This window comes from Podarcis pityusensis, assembly GCF_964106645.2.
Source record: "Podarcis pityusensis genome assembly, chromosome: 11".
NCBI lineage: Eukaryota > Metazoa > Chordata > Lepidosauria > Squamata > Lacertidae > Podarcis > Podarcis pityusensis.
In genome coordinates this window covers 53,974,041-53,987,218 of record NC_138036.1, presented here as the reverse complement: position 1 = coordinate 53,987,218, position 13,178 = coordinate 53,974,041, and the positions used below count along the sequence as shown (strand labels likewise).

Sequence of the window (13,178 nt, the reverse complement as noted above, 5' to 3'; positions counted from 1 at the left end):
ACATTCCTTTCTGGGCAAATTTCCAAGGTTCATATGCTGGCTAGGGGGTGGGGGGTGGTACACAGCCAAAGGAAAAAGTTGATGGCCAAAAATGTAAATTTCCCCTTTGTACAGTAGGCTAGTTTCTACACATACTCTCACATCCCACTCTTTCCCCCTTCCAGACAAACTAGAGGTATTAGTGCTTTGAACAGGTTTGCTTGAACAAACTATTGGCAAAGGAGGTGGACTGGAATTTGCTTTGGAAATTGGGGGTGAATACGTTTTAGCTAACAGAGCGTGCATTTCTGAGTTCTGCATTCTCAGATTACTGTGGAGTTTTCACACAAACAAAAGGATCCCGGAGGAAAGATAAGCCAAGTCTCCAGAATGTAATCCAATTTGCATGTTCATAGACCAGAGCTGTAAACTGTCCTCCTGAGGGGAAAAGGCAAGCCAACATAAATTATCTATCTGAAAACCTGAGCTAGCTCTGCTTTGCGACACTATAGAACTGCTATGAAATTTTAACAAGCTGTACTACGTTAATTTCAATGTCAAGCCAGTCTAAAGCCATGTACAAATTTGGCAAAAACCAATGGAACATTTCTTCCGCTCTTCCCTATCACGAATAGCATAATAAATGTCTTATTACCCTTCTGGTGAAAATTGATTGTTTAACCTTGCAGATTTACTTGCTGAACCCCAAAACAATGTCACTTGCCCTTGCCATCAATGTTCATTACCACCACCACTCTGAATTTGTGTTTAAATGAACCATCTGATAATAACACCTGGAATACATGTCACTATGACTCATCCGTATAGTTTAAGCTATGGTTTCCCAGTAGTGATGTATGGAAGTGAGAGCTGGACCATAAAGAAGGCTGATCGCCGAAGAATTGATGCTTTTGAATTATTGTGCTGGAGGAGACTCTTGAGAGTCCCATGGACTGCCAGAAGATCAAACCTATCCATTCTTAAAGAAATCAGCCCTGAGTACTCACTGAAGGACAGATTGTGAAGCTGAGGCTCCAATACTTTGGCCACCTCATGAGAAGAGAAGACTCCCTGGAAAAGACCCTGATGTTGGGAAAGATGGAGGGCACAAGGAGAAGGGGACGACAGAGGACGAGATGGTTGGACAGTGTTCTCAAAGCTACCAGCATGAGTTTGAGCAAACTGTGGGAGGCAGTGGAAGACAGGAGTGCCTGGTGTGCTCTGCTCCATGGGGTCACAAAGTTGGACACTACTAAACAACAACAACAATGACTCATGACAATTTTGACAATTTTCATAGCCACTTGTGTAACTGCTTCCTCTGTTTTACGCTGCAGGTTGCAGATCTCCACCAACCTGCTCTAGAAAATTGGATACCATTGTGAAGCAGATGTGGACCAAAGGGGAGGAGAGAAAAAGAAAATGGAGAAGTTTTGTTGCATCACTGGTGTGACATGGGCTCTCATCCCCTATTTCCCCTGCTTCAAGAACATGATAGAGCATGGAACCTGAATTCTTGCACAGCAGTTGTGCATCAAGGCTCCATCTCTGTGTTGTTTTTTAGTTGAAATCCACCAAGTTATCTGGAAAAGCAAACCTGAAGCCTGTGCATAACGTGAGATGGGTAAGGCTATTAAAGGATTATAACAAAGCAGTGATTAGTCAGGCTTCTGCCTTGGTTGTGAATGTTAATAATCAGATGAAAGGAAAAGGTGGATTTGATGCAGCTAGTGAAAAAAGTAAACAGAGTATATAGAAATATTAGCATGTGACATCTTTTGAAGGTTCATTTGCATGCTTCTACAGGAACTGAAAGCAAATGAGGGCTTATCCACATTTCTTCTCGTCCCACTGCATTCCCCCAAGGGAAAACCACCCTTTAGCATTCAATCGGAGCAAGCAGCAATTGGGTTCTCAGTGGATTGCTGTTCGTTCCAATTCAAAGCTAAACAGTGGGTTTTCCCTGGGAAAGGAACAAGGCAAAGAGAAAAATCTCTTGGACCCTTACCCTGCTTCCGAGGCATGGGAAAAGTGGAAGTATGGATGAGCCCCTTGTCGTTGCTTCTGTCTAAGATAAAAATAATGGTTAGGGCTATATCTTCCTTCCTTTCTTCCTTACTCATTGCCATACTCAACTGCTGTATTGGTCAGATGCACTCAGTACAAATTATACAATCCTAAGGGCAAGAGGGGTAAAATTATACAAGTGAAATTTAATGTAGTTTCATACTCTCCCTTTTTCTGAAGTGGTGGAAAGGGCAGGTCTGCCGAGTGAATTTCCATTAGAAGGCCGTTCCCCTTCCCAGGGGGGCAGGGTCACAGAAGGCCATGTGCACTCTCTGTGTATGGGGGTGGTGGTGGTGAAGCCACCCGCGTCACTGGGAGTCCCAGCCATGTAAACGCCCCATGGCCGACCAATCCAGTTGACCGGGGTGTGTGGCTTACCCTATTTAAACCACCGTGCAGTCAGGGGCTCCTTCTCCTTACCTCCTCTTCACCTCACCCCACCCCACCCCACCTCACTTGCCACTCCCCCTATTATTTTTCTTCCCCCCTTCTTCTTCATATTTGTTTAAACCAATTCATAAACCAAGAACTTATGCATTGACCACTAATAATGAAACCTATGTTGTAGATATCTTTCCACATTTATTATGCTATTTTTGTGATATACAAATGACATGAGAAAACATCAGGCAAGGCCTCTTTCCACCTGCCTTGCCCCACCCTCCAGTCTCTGCTTCTCATTCTGTACTGTATTATGTTGTACACTGTGGTTTGCTGTGTTTTATTGACTGGAGTTTAGAAATTACTTATTGTAACTGTTAAGAGTGGGTTTCTGTTTAATGTTGAAATGCTGATGTTTAATATTATTCTATATTGATGTAATGAACGTTGAATGTTATTTTATTTGCATATTGTATATTGTATTATGCATATTGTCTTATTTATACAATGTTATTATCATCAAAACTTGGTATACTAGTTTGTATAACATTATTCTTGTTTATAAAACCCAAGAAGAAGAAGAAGAAGAAGAAGAAGAAGAAGAAGAAGAAGAAGAAGAAGAAGAAGAACAACAACAACAACAACAACAACAACAAGCTAACAATCTGCTTCTTTACAAGACTGGCATGTGTGCAAATGCACATGAGCAAAAAGCAAGCACAAATAGTGCAAAGTAACTTTGGTCCTACAGCCTGCTATCGTAATCCAGTCAAAATCCAGTGAGGTAAAAGAAAAGAAAAAGAAATAACAGCCAACTTCTTTACAGTCAAGGTTTTAAAAGCCACTGCAGGAACCAATGCTCCACAAACACATGAAATAATTTCCAAACTGCAGGCAGACTATTGATCTATGACATTTTTATAATGCTCTATTCTCTTCCTGCAATGTTTGTGTTTGTTTGTGTGTGTTTAATATCAGTGCAACTAATCCCCCAACTAAAAAAAAAATAATGTTTTGTAATACTTCTCTTTTCACAGCATTTCATAAACAAGATTGTGTGAAAATCTACAGACATGTTTTTAATCACAAAAAACAAGGGGTGTGTGGGTTGTGGGTTTTTCAACATCAGTACTTTGCTTCTGTTATCAAGATACAATCTATATTTACTTTGCTGTTGGCAAAATTTTAAAGTCCTTTACATGTAGGCCAGGAAGGAGCTTTGTTATAATTTCTGCTAAACAGTAGGATTAGGCGAGAAATTGAGTTTGAAAGTAGTTAATGCTTTGAATGAAGCTCATTATAAATTGACCTTGGTGCTTTTTCTGGTTCAGAAGCTATTCAGCAATTTACAGGTTGGGGATTTGTTTGCTAAATCTTTTAAAAAGTTATTCTTTTTTTTAAAAAAGCAAACTATAGTGGCAAGATGCCATAACCTTGGCAAGATTAAATATCTACAGTGGTTCATTGAGTATAACACATTATGTAGCATAATAAGATTTGTCTGCGTTACTTACCTCGCTTATTTGAAAGCCGTGACTTTTTGCAGTGGTAGGCAAGCTCTTGTTCACAGTGTTCTGCATGGTTAATTGTAGCCTGAAGCTGTTCTAGGTTGGCAGCATATTTGAAAAACACAGTGTGTGGGTTCTCTCGATTAGCACTTTTGACTCTAGTTAACTCAGTGTTGTTGTGCTGTATAACTGTCCAAGTGGTGTCTTGCAAAACAGACAGAAAATAGGCAGTTACATAAACATTGAACACCCAATATACACTTAGCAGTGCATAATAAACACATCCAAAACAACTGCCTTAAACAAAGGGGGAAAAATAATTTCCCCATGGCACTTCCTTCCTTCCTTTTTCCTTTCCACTTCGGCCTGCACAACGTTCCTCCTGAATTAGGGTTTAACTAGGATAATTTCTAATGTTAGTAACAGAATTTCATCCTGCAGCATTTGAAAAAAGCTTCAATTCCTTTGTTTCCTCCTTCTATGTTACCGCCGATGCTCCTATACATATTGAAGAAGACTCAAGAGACAAAGGAATGGTGAAATACTTATTTAATATAACAACAGAAGATCTATAAAACCAATTAACTGAATTATAAAAGAACAACCAGGTGGATTTCAAATAACTGGAGGGAGGTATCGTTACAATCCCCAGGGCATGTTAGCAGCTGTATTCTGTGGCTCTGCAGCTAAAGAGGGAGAAAGTTTCCCCTCCTTGCTAAGTGAGCCTTGGGTATGTGAGCCCAACATGCGCACCTAGGCCCCACTGGGTTGTGCTTGCCAAGGTGTGAACACCAAGCCTAAAGGGCATCCCCAAAGACCTTCCTCAAGCCAATGGCTGTGGAAGGTGACCCAAGAGTGCCCTGAACCCAATAACGCCTCAGGCTGCCTATACACAAAGTCCTTGAATTCCCTGAACTGCTTGCATTAAATGCCCAACAAACTGAATAATTCACTTCACGTCGAAAGGTCAATCAGGACAACCCAACAGTGCTCAGCAGGCAGAAAACGAGGAGTCCCAAGTGCCAATCAGGTGTCCTTGTGCCAAAACTATTCTACTCATTCCCCAACTAGGCAGCTGGCAAAACCCATCTTGTAAAGGGAGGGAGGGTGCTACAAATGAGAAGAAGCAACTGCCGGGAGTGGAACCGGCTTAAATATCCAGCCAGATGCTTCATCTTCTTGGGCCCTAAAGCCTCTGTGGTCCCCAAGGTAGCTACCCCTAGGGACAGACCATTTCACAACTTCCTTAGAAAGGGGGACTTTGACAACTCACCTCTGTTGGAGAGTAGGAGTGCCATTGACAGAACACGGCAGAAAAGCATTTTAGTCGCAATCATATTTACGACTGCACTGAGATTGTGAGTCTGATTCCTAAACAACAGCTTAAAACAAAAAACAGAAACAAAAAACAAAACCCTAAAAAAATATTGATGCAACTGATAATATCACATTAAGTGTGGGGATTGTGGGTGGTGTTTTATCAGTGCACAGAAAGACACATATAATCTTGATCATGGGTAGGCAAACTAAGGCCCGGTGGGTGGATCTGACCCAATCGGCTTCTAAATCTGGCCCGCGGACGGTCCAGGAATCAGTGTGTTTTACATGAGTAGAATGTGCCCTTTTATTTAAAATGCATCTCTGGGTTATTTGTGGGGCATAGGAATTCGTTCTTTTTCTCTCTCAAAATATAGCCCAGCTCCCCACAAGGTATGAGGGACAGTGGACCGTCCCCCTGCTAAAAAAGTTTGCTGACCCCTGATTTTGATGTATATGATTATATGAAGAATGCTATTTGTAGAATCTTATCAATGTCTGCTTGTGTGAGCCAGAGAGAAGACTACTGTACTTGCAAGAACCAAAAGCTGTAGCAAACTGGAGAACCGAGAATTCACCTTTTGTAAATATCACCATATCATTTGGAACGCAAAAATTAGAGGAATTTAGATGGGGAGAATTTAAGAAGCAACGGTGTAGTTTTTTGTGTGGCTCCTGTTTGAGAAATACAAAGTCCTGAAACCTGCTGAGCACTGCTGAGTTCCTGCAGAAACTTGTTCTATAATTTTCTGGATTATAAAAGAAGCTGGCTGGGCATAATGGTTATCCGTTGAATGCGGTTTGGAGAAAGCAACCAATCCCTTCTGTAAAATATCATTTCCATAACTCAGTTTTGCACCTTAAGAAAACAATGCAGCTTCACTTTGCATCTCTCATATGAGGCAGTGATATTTAAGGCTTCGAGCCTATACACATTTAGCTGGCGGTAAATTTCACTGAACTCAATGGGGCCTAACTTCCATGAATGGAAGTTAACAATTTCCTCTAGATATTGCTATGGCATTCATTGTCCATACAGTTTCATCAGACAAAAGCATGTCCTGTGTATTGGGAAAGACCGATGCTCCATTGCAGAACAGTGTAAAACAAATCACAGTGCTGTATTTGTGAAAGCATTGACAGGGAAGGCTGCTTGCTGGACAGGAAAGTCAAATTTAGAACCCTCTGCTCAGCATGTCTTAGGGTACATTTTGTCTAATTTCATTTTTTATTAGTTTATCATCCTTTGACCTTGCTGGATTCCTACCTTATGTAAGAGCTCACTGCTATAATCTTAGCCAGTCCACTGAATTTATTTATAGCCTTCGCGTCTCCTAAGAAACTGAATCAATATTTTACAGTTAAGTGTTTTAACTATTCTGCAGGAACACCTTGCCTTAAGCTTCCTTTATTTATGGAAGCTTAGGAATGACTGACAGCAAAAGGAATATTTTTTAAAAGGCATGTAAATCAGCTATAGCAGGAATGGGGAGATTTGTGTGGTTGGGTCGATATTTTCAAGGATGTAGAATTATACCCATTTACCTTGGAGCAAGCCTACTGAACTCAGTGGGAATTGCTTCTGAGTAAACAGAGATAGCTATGTCCTGTAAATGTGTCCGGTAGGCATCAGGTGAGCAAAACCTTGCTCCCTGTATAGATAAATGTAAAATGTCATCTTACAAAAACGTTCCATGCACACATTCTTGCCATCTGATTTGAAGCTGTGGACCTCAGGCTTGTGGTATTGAAAATAACCCCCCAGAAACAAAAGAGGATAGCAGCACCTCCCTTTCCATCTGCCTGAGAAGAAAACTGCATGCATATCAATGACAAGGCAGTAGTGTAAGAAATCTGGGCATCTGCATCCATTGCTGCTAGTGGGAAAAGGGAATACCAGTTGTGAGGAAACAGGGAAAGAAAACAAATACTGAAGATTCAGCCTGTCAGATTGCATCTCTTGGTGAGGAACTGATCAATGAGATTTGCTTAATGTGTTGAATAAGGAGTGACTGATGAAAAAACTGGCAGCTGTTGCCTGGTATACAGGAATAAATCAAACCACTTTACCTCAGAGGGCTGGCCTTTTGACGGAGTTTAAAATCACCAGAGTGCTTAAATTGCACCCCTTTCCCCCTCTTTGATCAGGTCAAAAATTAATGAGTAGTTGTATTTCCCTTTCTCTTAAGAGGCATGGCAAGAGTTGTGCCAATTTCAATGTACATGCACAGGGCACTAAAGGAAATAGAGAGGAGTTTGCAATTCTTGGCTGGCATTTCTGTGTTCATTAAGACACTGTCCCTTCCTTTGTGCTGTAAGCTCAAGGGCATTCTTCTGCTCTCCTTCCAGGTCCATGTTCTGAGCTGGAGAGGAGGAGAGAATAATTTCTACAGTTGCCTGGGTCTTCCCAGATGCTTGCAGGGTCTCAGCAGTCCAGTGCAGCTGCAGGGACAATTTCTGCCTCCATTCCAGTATCAGAAGAAACCAAATACCAGTACAGTATACTCAATGCATATAAAAATCTAAAATTATTCAAGTAGAATAGACTTAGGATGCTAGTACCAACAGCAGCTGCCATGGGAAAGAAACCTGTTCACAATCAGGCATTCCAATATAATGGAAGAAGTTGTGGATAAATGCCTGGAATATGGATCAGTGGCTGGATTGGGTTAATTCAAGTTCCATTGATTTCAATAGGACACACTTAATTCCCCATTGAAATTAATGTGCTTAACTTTGGCTGATTACAGCTGCAAAAGAAGATGTGCCCATCATTTTTAAACACCCAGCTGTAAAAGGCAAATCAATAAAATTAAATTAAATCACCTGAAATGACATAATAAAGATAAGGGGGGGATGCATTTGCCGCACTATACATCACGTTTGAATGTACAGAAGGAAATCAAGTATTTAATAAACTCGGTAATCTTTTCAGTAAAAGCTTTTTTCTCAATTCCTTGCATACTTGAAGTGCTAACTTCTCAAAAGTAAAACTCTTCAGAAAATGAAAACTGAGTATGAGATAAACCCACTTATGAATGGTGCTACAGAGGGGGGAAATAGTAGCCTCACAATCTTAGCCTGCGTTGTTGCTGTAATTTTCCTGCCTTATTCATTTCCAATATTCTGAGCTGAGAAGTCACCTTCATTCTGTTTCATTCTTTAAACTCACAAGTTCTAAAATAGGTACACTTCCTATTTGATAGATTGTGTTTCAATGTAATGAACATGCACGCAGAGACGGCCATGAGTTAAGGGAGTTTATCACCTTACCTGTCATATTGCAATATACAAGAAATGGTCCCAGGGGGCCACTCCCATCTGAGTCGATATAGTAAAAGCCCGAAGTGTTCCCTCTGTGCTTATAGGCTTCACACGATTGCTCATAAATAGCTGTAAGAGAACATCTTCCATCACAAACATAATGGCATTGTTTGCATTTTATCTGAAACGTGAACATTTGCCGGGGTGGGGGTTGGAATAGACAGCACTAGGGCTGGGCGATAGCAGCTTTTCAAGAGCCAAACAGTGTGGTGTGGCAATATACCGCGGTGTGGAAAAAGGAAACTTATTTCGAATGAATGTATATAAATGAAAATATCAAATGGTCAGCAGTGACTACATTATTACATGAGCACTGTTCCACAAGATTTGATATTTTCATTTAAATACATTCATTCAGAATAAGATGGGTTTATGAAGCAATTCCATATCCTCCCACCACGCTGACGAAGAATTCTACGAAACAGTAGTCAATATCCGGAATCACTAGTCAGTGTTGGACATCGTATTTGCTGAATGCACAAAGCTTCACCGCTTGTCTTTCATCGTACAAAGTTTCATTTAAAGATTTTCAGAGACTTTGAGACTAAAGATTTCATTTTGTACTTGTTGTGGTTTGAAGCAATTCTATAAAGATTGTCTATTACGTATGTATATGGTCACTGTGTTGCCGAGACTGACTCGTCCGTGAGGAGCAGGATTCCGAGGGCTGCTTTGTGCAACCCAGTTGGGGCTCCTTTAACTGATCACTGTGGTGTGCGCCAACCGTGCTCCCCTCAGCTGAACAGTTTCATGGAGCCCCCACACTGCCACCAGCTCACGGGAGCCAGCGCTGAGGTAATGGCAGCTGCACACTCCACAGTCGAGCAGTTTAAAGAAGCAGAGGGAGGAACAAGCTGTATTGGCACCTCGCCGATACAACTTGTTTCCCGCTCTGCATCGTATGAGGGCAGAGTGTGATGGCGCTTTCACTCAGTGATATATCACTGGTGAAACTGTCACTGCTCCTGAGTCCCTCTGCTAGCAGCGCCGCTGGAGGAAGGAACTCTAGCGGACGCTGCCAGCAAAGGGACTCAGGAGCCGTGGTGGTTTCACCAGTGATATACCACTGAGTGAAGCCGACATCGCGATCTGCTCCTCATGCCGGTCCTGGCCGATATATCGATATATCGCCCAGGCCTAGACAACACATGCATTCAAATCTGAGGGAAACCGATGAAATTCACACATACAAAGCTGCACCACTCTTGGTAAACAGCATTTACACTCCTTTAAATAGAAAATGACTGAGTGCATGTTTCTCTTCACGTCCTGAATAACAACGTTCGCAGCGGAAATATCCAGAGGTGGGTGGCCAATCATGCAGTGTCAAACAAAATGTGAATCGTATAAAGAAACTTGCTTTATCTCAAAATCACAAGGAACTGAGTAATAACCAAGCCACAGCAGAACTCAAAACCCTGATCTGCTTTGCTGGAAACCGTGTCCTCCCTAAAAGAGGGCATGTGTTGCGGTGAGACCTGGAGACTGAGCTCCTGGTTGTGGGTGAGTCTACTGGATAGCCACAACACCAGATTGGTAGGTCCCTCAATGTTGGGTGTATTCTGGTCAATGGGGCGCAGTCTAAATGGATCAAGGGAGCTATATAAACCCATGAACGCGTCCCAGAGCTTCCTCTATTGGCTCGTGCATCGGAACACCGGCACACCTCTCCCTAATTTTAGGACATTTTGCTATTAACCTTGCTATGCCATCGTGTATCATCTGTCATTGGGACAGGGACATGGCAGGAATTTCCCCCACTTGGCTGATTGGCTGTGGCCATTTGGGTTTCACCTACCACGTAGCAAATCTTCACAACTTGTAAGGTTGCGGATAGGGATGGGAGAACAGTCTCGCCATCTCTATGTGAAGGGTATTCCATTAAAGGAATCCAGGGACTCAACTTCGTTTGGTCAATCCCTGAGAGGGGGTTTTGCCCCTGCCTGAGTCCAGGGGAGCATCTGGGGAGTGAACAGAGTCTGTCCCCAGGCTTTTCACCTGCTTCAGGTGTTCACCCTTGGCTGACCTATGATAGAGCTCTGGGTCAGCGCTACCTGCAAGAGTGCAGGGAGCTAGTTGAACCAGAGCCTATGTAACCACTCACTTTTCTGTAATCAATAAAGTTGTAGCCTAAATTCTGCCAAAAACCAAAACTAAAATTTGAGTCAAATGTGTCTTTATTTAAAGGGGAGGTCTCTGGTCTGAGCACACAAAAGGTGGCAGTGCAGCCCTTTGCCTTGTTCTCTTGGCTTCTACCAGTGCAAGACCTAGCCTGCCATGAAGGTTCCTACTACATTTGCCGAAACTGTAGGTGGGTGGGAGTTGCCAGTAAAGCAGGGCATTCCTGGAGTAGGGAAGGGATGGAGTTAAGCTGACTAAGAATCCACAGTGCATGGTTGATGGTGGAGTTATGCATGGTCTCTAAAACCTATTAGCTTCCCTCCCCATATTCTTCTGTGCCGTAACATCCATACCATGACGCACAAGAGTCTTCACATATCCACCTGCCGTAAAGATGGTTGACAGGGGATGGGTGGGGCTTCAGGAAAGTGAGATACATTCCAAAAGCACTTTGAGAGGCACAGACTTACTGCATCTGCCAGTGCCAATATGTGCCAGAGGCATGGCCACTCCATTGATCATAATAATAAAGCACCAGAGACTTAATAGCATCTTCATCAGTCTCTTCTTGTGTCAGAAAAGGCCACTGTGATGAACAGCTATGCTGTGTAGGGGTTTCAACAGGCAGCTATAACAGATGGTGGGGGCTGTTTTAGCATTGTTTTAGTCAAATGAATGGCTTCTTTCTGCCAGGACCTGAGCTCCGGGTCCAGTGATCTGTGTTCCCAGTGCAGCAAAACATTTCATCAAGCAACAATATGGAAGCTACGGGAAATATGTTTCAAGCTTAAAATCAAGTACATATTGATTGACATTCTCTGCTTATGATCCTGGTCAGTTAGAAAGATGTTGCCCCCTTTCCTGCTTGGAACAGCTGGACCAAGTAGCTCTCAAACCTTTAATTTAAGGTTCAATAAGCAGTAGCAGTTCTGGCTTGACGGTTCATCATATATTGTGGCAGCCAAGATCAAAAGAGATTATCGGCATCATCTAGATTGATTAGCTTCACTTCATCATAAGGAGCTGTATCCCAACTAAGGCTTACTCAGAGTAGAACCTGTTGAAATTAATGGACCTAACAGCCATGTTCATTATTTTCAGTGGGTCTGATTAAAAGTCTCAGGGCATATTTTAAACCACTATCTTAAAGCCAGTAAACAATTTACAATCAGAACAAAGGGGAGGATCCTCAAAATGATGAAAGCTATTCAAAAAGGGTGCCAGACTCATATCTGTAGGGAGGGAATTCCACAGCTTTTGACGTAAAGTTACAAAAATGGACTTCTGCGTTCAGCCGTCCAACGGCTGAGGTTAAAGGCCACTCACTGTAATCTACCCAAACAATAACTCCACATCTAAAGTGCATTAGCTGAAACTTCCAAAATAACCCATCACCATCTAACAATTATGCTATACAAAGCTGTTAATTTTTAAATGATATTATGCAGTTAAAATTGTCGATGTTTAGCCTATATTTAACTTGAATGCATACCAAATTGAAACTTTCTTTCAAGGAAAAAGGAAACTTGTTTACAAATGCAAAAGGAAACTTGTTTACAAAAGGAGAAGTGAGTAAGGGGGGATAAAATAATTATGAGGAACAAAAAAAACTCATACTTTTTCTAAACTTATTTATGCACAAGAACAATACAGTACAAGTTCTGAAGCTTTTATCCAGAAATACAATCTGTAATTGTTCGAGTTTTTTTCCTCCTAGGTTTTTAAACAATCAGGCTGTATGACAGAAACCAGATTGAAAGCTTCAGAAGGTAAGACAGCACTGTTGTTCTCTACAGAAAGTTTAACACAAATAGTAGTTGGGGATGCTGGCACAAATTGATTTCTCTGAATTCCAGTGTGAGCTAACCTGAGCCACACCTCATGGACTCATAAGTGAATGGAAGAACAATGGTCCTTCAGATCTTGCACTTCTCCTGATTTTGTGATCCTGTTCTTGGTTCTAAAAACGTACCAAAATGCATTTAACATGGTGTGATTTTGGGTATGTTTAGAAAAAAACATCCATGCAGATGAAATATATATTTAAGGACATATTTTTGGTGGAAAATGTATATAAATACATGTTTAAATATGAGTTTTCATACAGATTTTTCTAACAACAACCCCCTTTAAAAATAATAATGCTGGAATGGGTAGTCGTCACAATTTCTCTAAAATAGGCAGCTATATGCATTTCAAAAAGGAACAACAAACCAAACAAACAAAAACACTTTGCAGTTAAACATTTCTCCTCTAAAATAAAGTTTTTTTAAAAAATATAATAAAATACCTAAGACTTACAGTAATGGCATGTAGCTCCCATGTAACCTGTGTTTGCACAACTGCAATAGAAACTATTCCAGGACTGTGAACATTCACCACCATGTTCACAGTAATTGGGAAGACATCTTCAAAGACAAAAGGCAACATGTAAACATTTTAAATGTAGTTATAGAGAAGGTATAGTCAAAAGACAGATAG

The 13,178-nt window shown here is 41.4% G+C and overlaps 1 protein-coding gene and 1 long non-coding RNA gene across 9 annotated transcripts in view; one reads left to right on the top strand and one right to left on the bottom strand.

Annotated features, from left to right (window-relative positions):
- Positions 1 to 13,178, bottom strand: part of CNTNAP4 (contactin associated protein family member 4) — a gene marked incomplete at its 5' end in the record, with an annotated part of 272,470 nt that overhangs the window by 67,202 nt on the left and 192,090 nt on the right. For all 8 annotated transcript variants that reach the window (XR_013977143.1, XR_013977144.1, XR_013977145.1 and 5 more), the window contains 3 exons: positions 3,942 to 4,139; positions 8,526 to 8,645; positions 12,999 to 13,105. Coding sequence is in view for 5 of the 8 variants with exons in the window: in XM_080972303.1 (XP_080828429.1) it covers positions 3,942 to 4,139; positions 8,526 to 8,645; positions 12,999 to 13,105 (425 nt within the window). The remainder of the gene's footprint in view (positions 1 to 3,941; positions 4,140 to 8,525; positions 8,646 to 12,998; positions 13,106 to 13,178) is intronic.
- Positions 1 to 13,178, top strand: part of LOC308458380 — a 164,223-nt gene that overhangs the window by 87,338 nt on the left and 63,707 nt on the right. The window lies entirely within an intron of this gene.